This window comes from Trachinotus anak, unplaced genomic scaffold (genome assembly GCF_046630095.1).
Source record: "Trachinotus anak isolate AG129_WGS33_773 ecotype Australia unplaced genomic scaffold, CSIRO_AGI_Tana_v1 ptg000010l, whole genome shotgun sequence".
Lineage (NCBI taxonomy): Eukaryota > Metazoa > Chordata > Actinopteri > Carangiformes > Carangidae > Trachinotus > Trachinotus anak.
Genome location: NW_027273861.1, coordinates 15,292,530 through 15,305,616, shown reverse-complemented (window position 1 = coordinate 15,305,616; position 13,087 = coordinate 15,292,530). Strand labels below are relative to the sequence as shown.

The window sequence follows — 13,087 nt, the reverse complement described above, 5'->3', positions numbered from 1 at the left end:
GAAGTAGCAAACAATGATTATTTGACAGTGTAATATATTTTTGAAATGTTAGTTAAAAAACAGCCTTGAAAATGTTATAATTATAAAATTTACACCTATGTCAATGTGTTGCAATACAGAAAATAATAATCATAAACATAATTTTAACTTCCAGTCAAAATATTGTGTCACACTGTCCAATTAACTTCATGCTTGAGGGTAAATTAGTGTCTGTATTTACTCACATTCTCTCAGGGCAGTTCTCTGGCCGGTCTAGGTATCCTCCATCCATGACAAACTTTAGAACCTGTTCATTGGATAAACCCTGGTAAGGCTGCTCTGCTAGTGTACTGATCTCCCACAGCACAACGCCAAATGACCTGCAGTAACACACACACACAGCAAATGTGATCAAATGTACCAAGAATGTAATCAGGATTGCAAAGACTGCACAACAACTGTTAAATTGTGCCTTACCAACAGTCAGAGTGGGCAGTGAAGACTCCGTCCTTCAGAGACTCTGGAGCCATCCACCTGACAGGAAGCAGGCCCTTCCCTCCTTTACGGTAGTAGTCGGTTTCATAGATGTCTCGCGTCATACCAAAGTCTGTGAGAAAGACAGAGAACTCAATACACCTTAACTTTGATAAACACACTACAACATTTTCCCATTGACAATTACACTTTGTGACAACTGATTCAATTCCACCATAACACCAAAATAACAACGAGGAAAACAATCACAAGATACAGTACCTCCAATCTTGACAGTGAAGTCCTCTGCCACCATGCAGTTCCTGGCTGCCAGGTCTCTGTGGACAAACTTCTTGGCATTGAGGTAGGCCATGCCGTCTGCAATTTCTGCAGCCATCTGGATCATCTCCTTCAGTGTGGGTGGTGGACGGCCTGATGGGTTGTTCTACAAAATAAACACAAAAATACATTTATGCGGTCTGTCAGTGATAAGTGGACATATCAGAACGGAGCTTCCTTTAGCTGTAATGACTACTTCAACATTACTCCACCATACATTGGGTGGAATTTCGGAGACAGGATTTCAGTAAGACTCACCTCAGAGTCTGGCCTGAGACTCCGCAGGTAGCTCTTCAGGTCACCGTGGGTCATCAGCTCCATCACTACCAGGGTGGGCTGAGCTTTGGACACTACACCTAAGAGACGTACCTACATAGAGAAAAATAAAGAAAAACACACATGGTCATACACATGCAAACTGAAAAATCATTACGCTTACACTAGCTGACTAGAATGACGAGTAAACCCAAGGAGCTGATGTTAAATTGACACAAGAAGAGAGTTTGTAATTTAACCTCATAGTCACTGTTACATTTCAAAACTATCAGTACAGTGACAATTGTCTCTTCATCAGTGGGAAAATAAACATATGGCAAGTTAATTGGTGCTTAGTATGTTGTTTAATAAAACAGTAACAGTAGGCACAATTGCTTACCAAGTGTAAACATTTGTTTTGGGAGTCAAACTGTGTGTCAATATGGCAGCATTAACACAACAAGTGAATCATGACTCTGTGAGTCACACATGTTCATGCTGATTTCTGCAAAACGACAGAAAACTGTAATATACTGTAACTCACGAGTGAAGTGATAACAGCTTCAGTGTCCCTGTTAGTCTGTAATAAGCTGTCAGAGGAAACAGTTTGAAAAGCGTTTTTACGAAGCGTGTCGTACCACGTGGTGACAGCTGAAGGCCTTCATGACGGAGGCTTCATTGAGGAACTCGATCCTCTCCCGCAGGCTGGCCGATTCGTTGACCGTCTTGACGGCTACACGTGTCTCCGGGTCTCCTTTGACAATGTCCTTGGCGATTCCCTCGTACACCATGCCGAAGGAGCCCTGACCCAGCTCTCTGAGCACTGTGATCTTCTCCCGGGGCACCTCCCACTCATCAGGAACATACACTAAACAAAACAGACACAAATTACCATTTTGATTCAGCGAACCCGTCACAAATTACCATGAGGGAGTATCTATCTTTATGAATACAGTTACAATGATTTCATAGATTTCAAGATATGCAGAGAAGGCACAAAAGTAATTAGTAGTAATTTTCTCATGATGCTCTTCTTACCATCGTTAGCACTGATATACTCAGGGTTTGAGGAGGCGATAAGAGGTCCTGTCGGGCCTTCTGTTTGCCTGTAACACAACCACAGAACGCATCTATAAGACGCTGAAATCTGTAATAAAATGTGAACTTTCTCCTGTAAGTCTTGACCTTCTTGCTTCTTACATAATCTCTCATTTATTTATAGCTACTTGGTTCACAGTTTTCAAACACCTGCAACTTCCATTCCTAGACTGCATAGGTTGTTTTGTAACGTAACAAGCAACATTCCCTCTTTGATGTCATAGTGTCTGACCTGCACAGTTTGTGTTTGTGTCGCTCTGATAAGGAGCCTGCCAGATGAAGCCCTTACCTCTTCTTGAAGATCCAAAAGACCCCACCTCCCACAAACAGCAGCAGGATGAAGCAGATGACTGGACCAATCACAATCCAAATTAAACCCGGATCCGCTGTAACAAACACAGCAGTGAGCGATCAGATGACATAGTAATGTGTCAAACAATAATTGAAATAGACCTTGGTTATCAAACAATTTATAATTTTTCTAAACACAATTATTGAATTAAAGAATTAATTCAGAAACAAAGTCATTCCAGAAATTCAACATATTTTCACTTTTTCCAATAAAATTAAAACTAATCAAACAAAGTTGAAGTGAATGGCTCGAATGGCCTCGCCTGCTCTAACCAGCATCGAGTCCATGGCAACAAGGTGTAAGCAGTTAATGAACTTGGTGCGTGTGAGTGATGTATGATTGTTGTACATGTGAGTTCAGTTAAGTCAGAGACATAGCCTTCTGCCTTACGGTTGGGCATGAAGAAGTAAGTGGTTTCTGTGAAAGAGCCGTTTCCTGCCAAGGAGGTGGCGCGGACCCTCACACTGTAGTTTCCAGGCTGCACAAGTGAGAGCTTCGTGCCACCTGACTTGAGGTAGGCGGGCCTTGACACACAAGCTGTGTGAACCTGGAAGAAAAAACACACACACAGTATGAGGAATCACGAAGGATAACGACAAGTGCTAATACTGAGAACAAAGAATATCTAAAATTGCAATGAAAAGGCAACTCAGCTTTGGTTAATAATGAGATCACGGTAAAGATTCACACAAAATATTTTCATGTTGAATCAATGTTAATTCCATTCATCTAACTGGAACTGATTTTTACCAGGATTGTATTTTCACATTATCATGCTACCTCTGACCTGTTAAGCAACAGTAATCTAAGAATCAATGTCCTGACCGAACAATAGGAGGTGTTTTTGCTTCTAATCTCAAACTGATGGCCACTCCACTCTTGAACCTGAGTCGATCCACTACACACTCTCACACTGAGAAGCACATCACCAATTATGCATTGTCTCCCTAGGCCTGCAAAATAATAGTAGAAATGTTCTGAAAGTGGAAACACAGTGAAACACAATGTGAAATACAATAATACTAGTGAAAATCTAAGAATTTACAAAGGGAGCTTTATGTCCATGAGTCTGTTTCCATGATGCATTCTGGGAGGTACACTTTTTTCAGTGCACTTCTGAAACAGTTTACACAATTTTGAGTTTTAATATTTTATTGTATCATATATATCAGAATTCTGCTTAGAAAACATGTTAAAATTTGTCATGATTCACCATATGTGTTTTGTCTTGCCATATGCCGGCACTGTGCAATGAACCAGATGATTAATCTGAACCTCTGACATGTTCTGAACACATTTTTAAATAAGTCCAGTTCAGTTTGTTTCCACTGGAGTGCATGTTAGTGTGTGGTGTGTTTTCAGTGCAACTTAGTGCACTGGAGATGTCGTCTGAGATCAGTCCATCCCTGCCACTGCATTCTAGTCTTCCTTCCTGCCTCTGTCACTATGGTAACAGAGCTGCTACTGGTTCCTAGGGTCAGGCAGTGCAGCAATGAATAGCAATGAGAGATGAATTCACACATTTACAGCAAGTAAACAACGTGCACTCATGCACACACACACAAACACACACACACACTTTTAGACACTCACATTGTCACAGACAAGCACTTATGCGCACAAACACACAGACATAATAATATGCAAACACACGCAGCAGAAAACGTCAACACACACGGTGTAGCATTGGGAGGGAGTTTGTCAACAAATATTTCCTTTGTTCCTCTCTCCATATCCATCTCATCCATATAAGGAACAGACAGAATTTGAGTAGGTACAGCAGATCTCTCCTTTCCTACCTGCATCTACTCCCCAGAGTCTACCCACATAACTCCATCTCTCACACCTGTTTCCCTTTAAGCCCTGTATTTCTCATATCAGGACAGTTTCTGCTGGCTCTTTCCCACTCTCACCTCCACCTCCTTCAGTTTATCAAAGAAGAACCATGATCCCTCATTCCCCTGACTTCTTCCTGTATCCTCACAGTCTAAAACTTTGGTGAGGGTTGACACTGACCTCTGTGTCTCCAACCTTCTTGTAGAACACCTCATACAAGATGATGAGACCGTTAGGGGAGCGGGGTGCATTCCATTTGATGAACACATAGGGAGGCTCAGCTGTCACTATCTCATGGGTCACAGGGCCTGGGATGTCGTCTGCTTTCTCTGCAGGTACCAGACATGAAGAGAAACACTTCACACATGTACAGTATAAGGCAGTGCATTTCCATGTTGTTGCTGGTGTGGCTACTTTCGCCAGTGACCATAAAGTTGAAAAAACGCCTCTCTGAAACAGTTTTAACAGAAACCGAACATTATAATCTTCATGAAGGCATGATTTATTTGACTGCATTAGTTTTAGATACTGTAGGCTACCTAATAAACTGTTGACTAGCAAGTGTATTTAATGGCAAGGTTTGTATTTGTTCTTACCTTCTGGCATGGTGCGGGCACTGACATAAGTAGCCATGCTGCAGCGCTTCAGGTCTGTCGGATGGTTGCAGGCCATGATCTCTATCTTATAACTGGTGAAGTGGTGCAGGTTGGAGATGACTGTTGACTCCTTTGAGAACACCTTCAGCTCCACCTGAGCAGAAAAGATGAGAAATCCAATTACTCCAATGGCATCAATGATTTATTAGTACAGTCAAAGTGCCTCGCACTGTGTTCATGTCAAATTATTCAAGCCCAGTATCAGCAATATTTCATGGAATACAGCATCTTCCTGTGTCCTTCTGAGGCTATACTCTGTAGGAATATGCTCTTCCTTGCATTTTTCCTTGTAGTGATTTCAGACAAGACAAATATTTTTATATGCTTTACAAAAGACACAATATGTAAATTATAGACTGACCTTGGATTCCTCCTTATCTTCATCATCGTCTACAGGGCTGCCTGTGGTGGAGCCAAATGGCAGACTGGGGGCTGTCGTAAGAAAGTGAGGGGTTTGGGTGGCATTGGCAACTCCCACTGAGCGTCGTCGACGAGACGGTCTGGTTAAACAGAGCAACGGGTAAATCAGTTAACAGAAGCTAGACAAAACACAAACACAAAGTTGTTGTAGAAATTATTATTTTTTGATTAGATTCTACACAAGTCTCCGGCAAGTTGAGATAAATTATCAACACAACAGTCAGAAGCATTTCATATGTATTAGACTCAGCAAATAGCAGATGGAGTGAGGACCTCTGCTCACACTAACCTTTACAGTGTGTGGCAAGTTTGACTGCATGACATTTATCCACAAATACCACCTAGTGTTGAGTGGGGGACCTACTGACCCTCACCACTGGGTGGTGCCAATGAGCAAAGTCCACTTTACTCTCAGCGGCTGTAAGTCAACCAGGAAGGCCATGAACTCAAACCACATTAAGACACAGAAGTCTTGCAGTGTACCTTTGTGCAGAATCACTGTTTATGAATGAGAAAACTATCTTCCTTCCTTCAAAATGACCACTGTTAAGTGTCGCACTTTACCCCAGGCTGCTGCAGTAGAGCCTCTCCGTCACTGTACAGTGAAGTGTAGGACTGAGTTAATGTTGAACCAATACTTGCTCAGGCAGGAGAAAAATACAAAGCTTCCTCCGTCCCTTTGCGTGATGGAAAAAGAGCACAGGGAGTCTTTTTATGTACGTCAGATTATGAAGCTGACCTTGGCCATTTCAGTGGCGTGGGTTTAAAATGCAGCCTAGGTGTGTGTGAGTTTGGGTGTTTGTGTGTGTGTCCAAATGGCAGTTTGCATGACTGCACCCCTGACTGGCATGAATGATAATGGGCACAGTAATCACTCCCCTACGGAAGTGGAGGGAGAGACTGTGGGTGTTTGTGTGTGTGTCAGGGGAGAGGTAGGGGCATCAGGGTCCAGACAATCAAAACCCCCCGCCCTAAGCCCCCCACAGTAGTGCCCAGTACAAAAACAAGGGTCTGCCCCCCCCCCCCCCCACACACACACACAGATGGGTGAGACATAGTTGGCACAGACTCGTTTGAGACGCACATCATGTTGGCCAAGACAAAAGAGAAGTGATGCAGTGTGACTGGACAGAGAGGCTCCAGTGTTGGTGCATGGCCACAAACAGAAAACAGCAGCTCAAGAAGCTCTTCTTGGTGGCACTGCAACACTAAATGTAACACATTTTGAACGTACACAAGCTCTTTAGACAAACACAAATTCATTAAAAGTTGTGGCCAGACATTAATGTGGCCACTGTTGCAGGAAAGGAGGTTAACATTGGTCTGTACTTGTTTGGATTTTTCAGTTCATAAATATAGCCTGACTACTGTGCTTACTGTTTGGTTACTGCTGCCTGTTTCAGTCTGTATGAGACATTAACAGCTTAAAGATTCATTTGGTAGTGGTGATTTTTGACATCATGAACTCATAGATTCTCTTAGAACTTTTGGGGAAAACCAAACTGACTTAAGTCACTAGTGATCTCAGTGAAAACGTCTCAAAGCTACAATAACAAAATGACTGGCAGTAAAAACTTAAATAAACTGTATTACTGTTGTGAAAATGGTGCTGAGACAAGTTTGTCATGAATTGTAACATTTAATTACAATCCAATACGTGTACCTGATCTCGAAGACTTCATTGTGGAGGTAGTTCTCAAAGGTCTTGCGGTACAGTATCTCCTCCTGCTCCTTCTTTAGCTGGTTGTCTGTCTTGGGACAGGCGCAGCACCTGCCCCCTGCAGTGGGCTCATCTGTGTGGTTCCACTTCTGCTCATCCTCACTGTCCAGGTGGGTTGGGGTACGAGACGGTAGCTTCATTCCTGGGTAGGAGGAACAGGTGTGAGGACAAGCCAGAGAATCAAATGTGAAATGAGCAGCAACTGATTTATCTGCAAACAGTCCAATGGGCAGACTCAAGTAGGACACTGGATACCGACCTTGTAGGCAGTAGTCGAACTTGTAGAGGTCACTGTCCTCAGGCTGCTTGCGACAGATGACCCGGTAGTGGGTGATGTTGCCATTGGGACTGGTTGGAGGCTTCCACTTCAGGATGATCTGGGAGGAGGAGTTGGATGAGGAGATGGGGTCCAGAGGCACTGAGGGCTCTGAGAAGGACAGAGGAAGACAGCGAGACAATAGTCAGGACAGCACTGGTATTGTATTACATTAGGCCTCGTTCAGACTGACTTTAGCCCTAATGAAAAAAACAGAAGCCCCAGTCCTAAGAGGAGAAAAAGGAAAAAGGAAAAAATAGTTGAACTTGGCTTATGTTTTGCCACAACGCAAGTGAAATCATCCGACGAGGCACAGCGTTAACCAATCAAATACATGCAAGTGCACATTTCTGGTGGATAACTTTGTAACAAGAAAGCCATATTTCTACTGCTTACCTCGTCATTGTCCAGACGACAGATAGAATGGTTTTAAACATGGTATTTTACAAGACATATAAAATCCTTTGTCAGAGTATTTAAACCATTGTGCTGAGACCATTGGGTTGATACATCTTCAAATTTCATGGACTTCCTTAACTGTATTTAGTTCTCTCACTGGCACACAAAGCAACACATTCACCAATGCAGCTCCTTGTGATGTTTTAACACGTGGATGTTTCCATAGTTGTAAAGATTACCTCAACCGTTTAAGCATATTTTCTGAAACACTGACCTCCAGCTTTAAGCACAATTATAACATGACTGTGCAGCACAACACCTGCAGAAGGCCTCACTCAGAACATGATTCAAAATGAAATAAATGAATCATTTGATCAGTTCACAACTGCTTCTCGTTGCCTGAAGGTTACCTGTGGAGTTTGGGTTCTTCACTGCCTGTGGCACTACTGCATGGAGTAATGATTTGATCAGGTCCCTGTTTTGTTTGCACATTTACATGCATGTGTGTAGAAGTGACACTGTTCACATTCATACCAGGGTTTCTCTCTGTTCCTATGATTGACGGCTGGTGACGATAACAAGCCAAGAAGCATAGTGATGCTCAGGAAAAGGTGGGGGTAGAAGGCTGCTACTAAGCAAGCACAGATGTAAACAATGCAGGCTGAAAATATGGAAAACATGTTGCAAATTATTTATGAAGAAGGAAATGTATTCAGCATGTTTGTTATGCCTCAAAGACACAGCACAATGCGTTTTGGTGAGTGACACTGAATGCAAACAGCTGTATTTATTTACAGAGTAAACTCCACAGGGTCCCTTTAGGTCAAGAAAGTCCAGTGCAAAACATTGTGAGTCTGTATATACTTCTTTCAACATCCATTTGTGAAGTCAGATATTCTCTACCGCCAACTAAACACTCTCCATTAAATCCAATGTCCAAAACAAAGTACAAAGTCTCTAAAAAAAACATTTTCCAGAAATGTATATGTTTTTTTAATGTGGTACAACTCACTGGAGGCGTCTGTGCGGACGTAGATGATCTCGCTTTTGGCTCCATGAACCTGGTGCTCATCAGATGCAGACAGTTGGGTTTTAACCATGATGGCATACTGGGTCCAGGGCTTCAGTGGTCGGATTAAGTGCCCCGGATCCTCTACCTTCTTGCCATCCGTGGAACGGGATGGAGGATCAACATCAGCAATTGTCCAGCTGTTAGAGCCACACGCGTCCTGACCATCAAACTCCGTCACATTCTTATATGCCCTGAAGCAGATGTAAAGAAAGTGGTCAGAAGAATTGAACCAGCTACTCAGAGTCAGCTTCAGAATTTAACTTTTGATATGTTTTTTAGTGGGAGTAAGTGAGGTCTGTCCAATTGCACACAGGCGTTGCTCAATGAGGCGAAAAGCTATAAAATAACATTGGTATGTTTATGACATGGTATGAAAAACTTGTCTTGTTTTGTCTAATACTTACGCTTCTTTGTAGAGAACCATAAATCCCAGCAGGTCTCTGAAATCTAAGGGCCAAAAGGGCTCCCACCTCAACATAATCATATTCGATGTGGTCTTGATTAGGGTGAACTTCAGTAGCTTGGTCTCACCTAGGGGACAAAACAGATGATGGTCAGTACATGCATAAATAAAAATGCATTAATCAGATATTAAGTCTGATTTTTGATCTGATTTTTATACTGTTATTATAGTATTTATGTAATCTGATATTTAGATATAAAGTAGCTGCTCAATTTGTGGTTAGCCTAAAGAAGACCTACATTAATATTACAGCTGGTTCAAAAAAAACTTCTCTGATTCAAACTGATCTTCATTTGAATAAATTCGATATAGATTCATAAAATCCTGAGATCGATCTTTTAATATATGCCTTTTAAAGTCTATGGCCTTTAGGGTCCATTATTAATGTAACATTAATATTTTTAATAATGCACCAGGTTAGAGATAAATTGTATAACATTAGGTTTCTAGAGAGAAGAGAGAATCTCATCCAATTCAAGTAAAATTGGTATTGTGACTGAAATATCTCTAACTGAATCGATACTGAATCAAATCCCATTGAATCAGGACTATGTGGATCGGCATTGAATTGATTTGGGAAATCAGTGGCTGCACCCAGCTCAACAAGACACACAAGGACTAAAATATCATTTTAAAATAAGAACTCTATTTCACTACATCAGAAATGTAGTGAAAATAAGCAAAGTGGCAGATGTGTTATCATCAAGCCCATAAACATTAAATGACAATCTAAAGTATGAATTGCACTTGTCTTACATGAGGCTTGGTCCCCGTTGTTGCGTACAGCAATGTCACTCTTCTGGTTGCGGTCCTTGGTTCCCGTTACCTCCGCCATCTTTCTGATTTCTGACATGCAAAGTTTGGAGTTGTAATGGAAGAACATACGACCACGCTGGATGGTTAGATTGTGCTTGGACCAATCCCACAGTTCTCGCAGGTTCTGGTTGTCCAGCGCATAGAAGGCGTGGGTGCTAAGAGAGACAGATGGAAGTCAGACACAGTACAGTAAGTAAATACACTGTTTGTTTAAACTAATATCCCTGAAGAGGAGAGGAGAGGAGAGGAGAAAAGAGGGGACCTACTCTCCCTCAAGATGCTGCCCCCTGATGACGCGTAGTTTGCGGAGGAAGGAGAGGGAGACCAGGGCGTATGCTCTGCGAACAGTCAGGTAGCCTGTGATCTCCTCAATCTGGCCCAAACTAGCCTCCAACTCAGCAGCTATGTTATCTGCGAAGAGATGGGCAGATGGTCATATTGACAGCCACTAGGTGATGGCAGAAGACATGGTCACATGATAAGACAAATACACACATATGAATGTACAAGCAGACAGACAAAGTGAATGACTTTAAGCCCTGATGAAGAGAGGAACACATATTGAGAGACTTTAGTGATGGAGGAAGGAGGAGAACAAGACAGTGAGAGAGCTGGCGCCACTACAGGAGGCCCAGCAGGCGGTGAGGCGTGGTAGTACTCACTCCCTCCTCGAATCTTGATGATCATGTTGCCGTGGAGAACAGTGCAGCCTCTCAAAGCCTGGGCTGAAGTTACCGAGTCAATGGTCTTGTTTCCCACACACAGTTTAGGACACAAGCCGGCACACGGCGAACAGGTCAACCTAAACACACAGAGACATGCACACAGATTAGGACCTTCAACATAACATCAACATCCCAATGAATGAGCTGAAAGAGTGTACATGTCACATGGGGGAAAAAAACAAAAAAAACTTTCATGCATTGTTAATGCAGTCATTATTGGCAAAGGACCTTATTGATGCAGATCAATACAGAAAATCAGGGACATTATATGCAGTGAATAGAAATGGGATTATGGTGCTTGATACATTTCAAAGCTGCCTAACAACTAAGGCTGCAATGTTCATGCAAGCTAACAACCGATTTCATAACTTTTTACATACAGTAACAAGACAAGTGTCACGACACTTGGAGACCTCATGGAAATATCACAGTCATGAGTAATGCTTTCATCAGAAGAAAACAATCTGTGTGCAGATATCAGAAGTGGAATGGAGCAGGACTGAATGGTATGAGGCAGGAATTCTCAGTGACGTACTGTTGTGGCGTGGGTTGGGACTGAGAATGACATGGCACATTCAAACAACAAGGCTGAATCTGTTCAGAGGAATTTAAATGACATAAAATTCTTCTTCTCAATGAAATCTCTCTCTATTCTCTTCAGCAAATTTAATAAAAATGCTCATTGAAAGCTCACAACCTTTATGAGATTTCACAAAAAATGATTTTCTAATAACTAAAGTGTTTTCAAGATGTACGAAATTTGTGCAAAAAAAAAAAAAAAAAAACTTAACAGTGAAAAAACTGCTTCAAAATCAGCATTACTGAGTGTAAAGTTACACAAACTGATCATTTAAAATGAGTGACAATCAAACAGGACCTTGGAATTCAATAAATGAGCTGTGATGTATTCAGAGGTGAAAGTATAATTCTCTCAATTAATTTGATAACTCCCATAGTGATTCCATAGGCTTTTAGGAGCAGAATTAGATTACGCAATCTCTCATCCACATCTGAGCCTTCTTTATATTTATTAGCGCTGAGTGATAGAGAAGAGAGCTTTCTCATCCTTTGCTTTAATTACCTCTGTCACATGTGCAACAAACACACACACACACGCACATGCACGCGCACGCACGAATGCACAATCACAGACCACTAAAAGAACATGACTGAAACACCAGCTGCAGTTCCCAACAGGCTTTCCTCTGTTTATCTCCCTTTTTCTCTCTGCCTCTCTCAGCTCTATGAGTTGCATCCTCTTCCTGCAAACATGTGCTTGTGCATGTGATCACATGCACACACATACACTGAGCTATGAGGCCTTGATAGTGCTGCCTTTCAGAAAATTCATTCTCAAAAGGCAGGCCTTGTCTAGCGAGCAGCCGGGAACACGCCATGCAGAGAAAAGGGAACCGATGCTTCATTCACAAATGAGCACTTTTTTTTTTGTAAGCGCTCTTGAAAGAACATAATCCCTCTCTTTAATTCCACTTCCAGCCTTGACATCTCTGACCACAAAAAGCTGCCTTACACATAAACTTAAATGCTTTATTTTGGTTGGTGGGGGACCTCAACATATAGCTCCTGACACTTGCACTGAATGACAGGTTTCCCCACCCACCAGTGTTTGTTTAGGAGGCTGCTTTAAAGCGAGGTGCAACAGAGACACGGAGGTATTTTCTTGAAAAATCGATCTAGAAATCAGAGGAGGGCAGGAGATGACATCAGCCACATTTAAAGCAGTCTGATCAGAGTTTCAAAAGTTAAGGTGACAATGGCATCAAACAACAGCCTTAACAGCCTTTACAAAGCAGCACCTGTGCCAAGGGAACGACTAACAAAGGATGCTGTTCACTGTGGGGTCCATGCAAGCTGTGCATGAACTGCTATTTGTAAGACCACTCTATATTAATTCTATGTTTATGAAACTCTTATTAGAATCCCCCTCTCCAGGAAGCACACACACACACATAAGTACACACACTCTTGTCCAAATCATACTTTCCCCCCTAAACAGCCAGGCTGTGCTATAGACGCCATTCACCATAGCAACGTGCAACATTGACTCCCAGGGGGGCTGTTATGGTCCTTGTCTGGCTTTTCCTGTTCACCCTGGAGGAGCCAAATGACCCACTACACACCAGGCTTCTCCTAGTTTCCATCTTAT

General features: G+C 42.2%; 1 protein-coding gene across 1 annotated transcript in view; it reads right to left on the bottom strand.

Moving 5' to 3' along the window:
* insrb (insulin receptor b) overlaps window positions 1–13,087 on the bottom strand; it is an 82,936-nt gene that overhangs the window by 8,661 nt on the left and 61,188 nt on the right. Inside the window, exons 5-22 of the mRNA XM_071487862.1 lie at window positions 10,858–10,997; window positions 10,462–10,606; window positions 10,136–10,350; window positions 9,321–9,447; window positions 8,857–9,107; window positions 7,389–7,556; window positions 7,073–7,271; window positions 5,351–5,489; window positions 4,930–5,083; window positions 4,514–4,662; window positions 2,888–3,044; window positions 2,435–2,531; window positions 2,086–2,153; window positions 1,686–1,915; window positions 1,051–1,161; window positions 736–898; window positions 457–586; window positions 225–359 (exon numbers count right to left, since the gene is read on the bottom strand). Of these exons, the coding sequence (XP_071343963.1) occupies window positions 225–359; window positions 457–586; window positions 736–898; window positions 1,051–1,161; window positions 1,686–1,915; window positions 2,086–2,153; window positions 2,435–2,531; window positions 2,888–3,044; window positions 4,514–4,662; window positions 4,930–5,083; window positions 5,351–5,489; window positions 7,073–7,271; window positions 7,389–7,556; window positions 8,857–9,107; window positions 9,321–9,447; window positions 10,136–10,350; window positions 10,462–10,606; window positions 10,858–10,997 (2,778 nt within the window). The remainder of the gene's footprint in view (window positions 1–224; window positions 360–456; window positions 587–735; window positions 899–1,050; window positions 1,162–1,685; window positions 1,916–2,085; window positions 2,154–2,434; window positions 2,532–2,887; window positions 3,045–4,513; window positions 4,663–4,929; window positions 5,084–5,350; window positions 5,490–7,072; window positions 7,272–7,388; window positions 7,557–8,856; window positions 9,108–9,320; window positions 9,448–10,135; window positions 10,351–10,461; window positions 10,607–10,857; window positions 10,998–13,087) is intronic.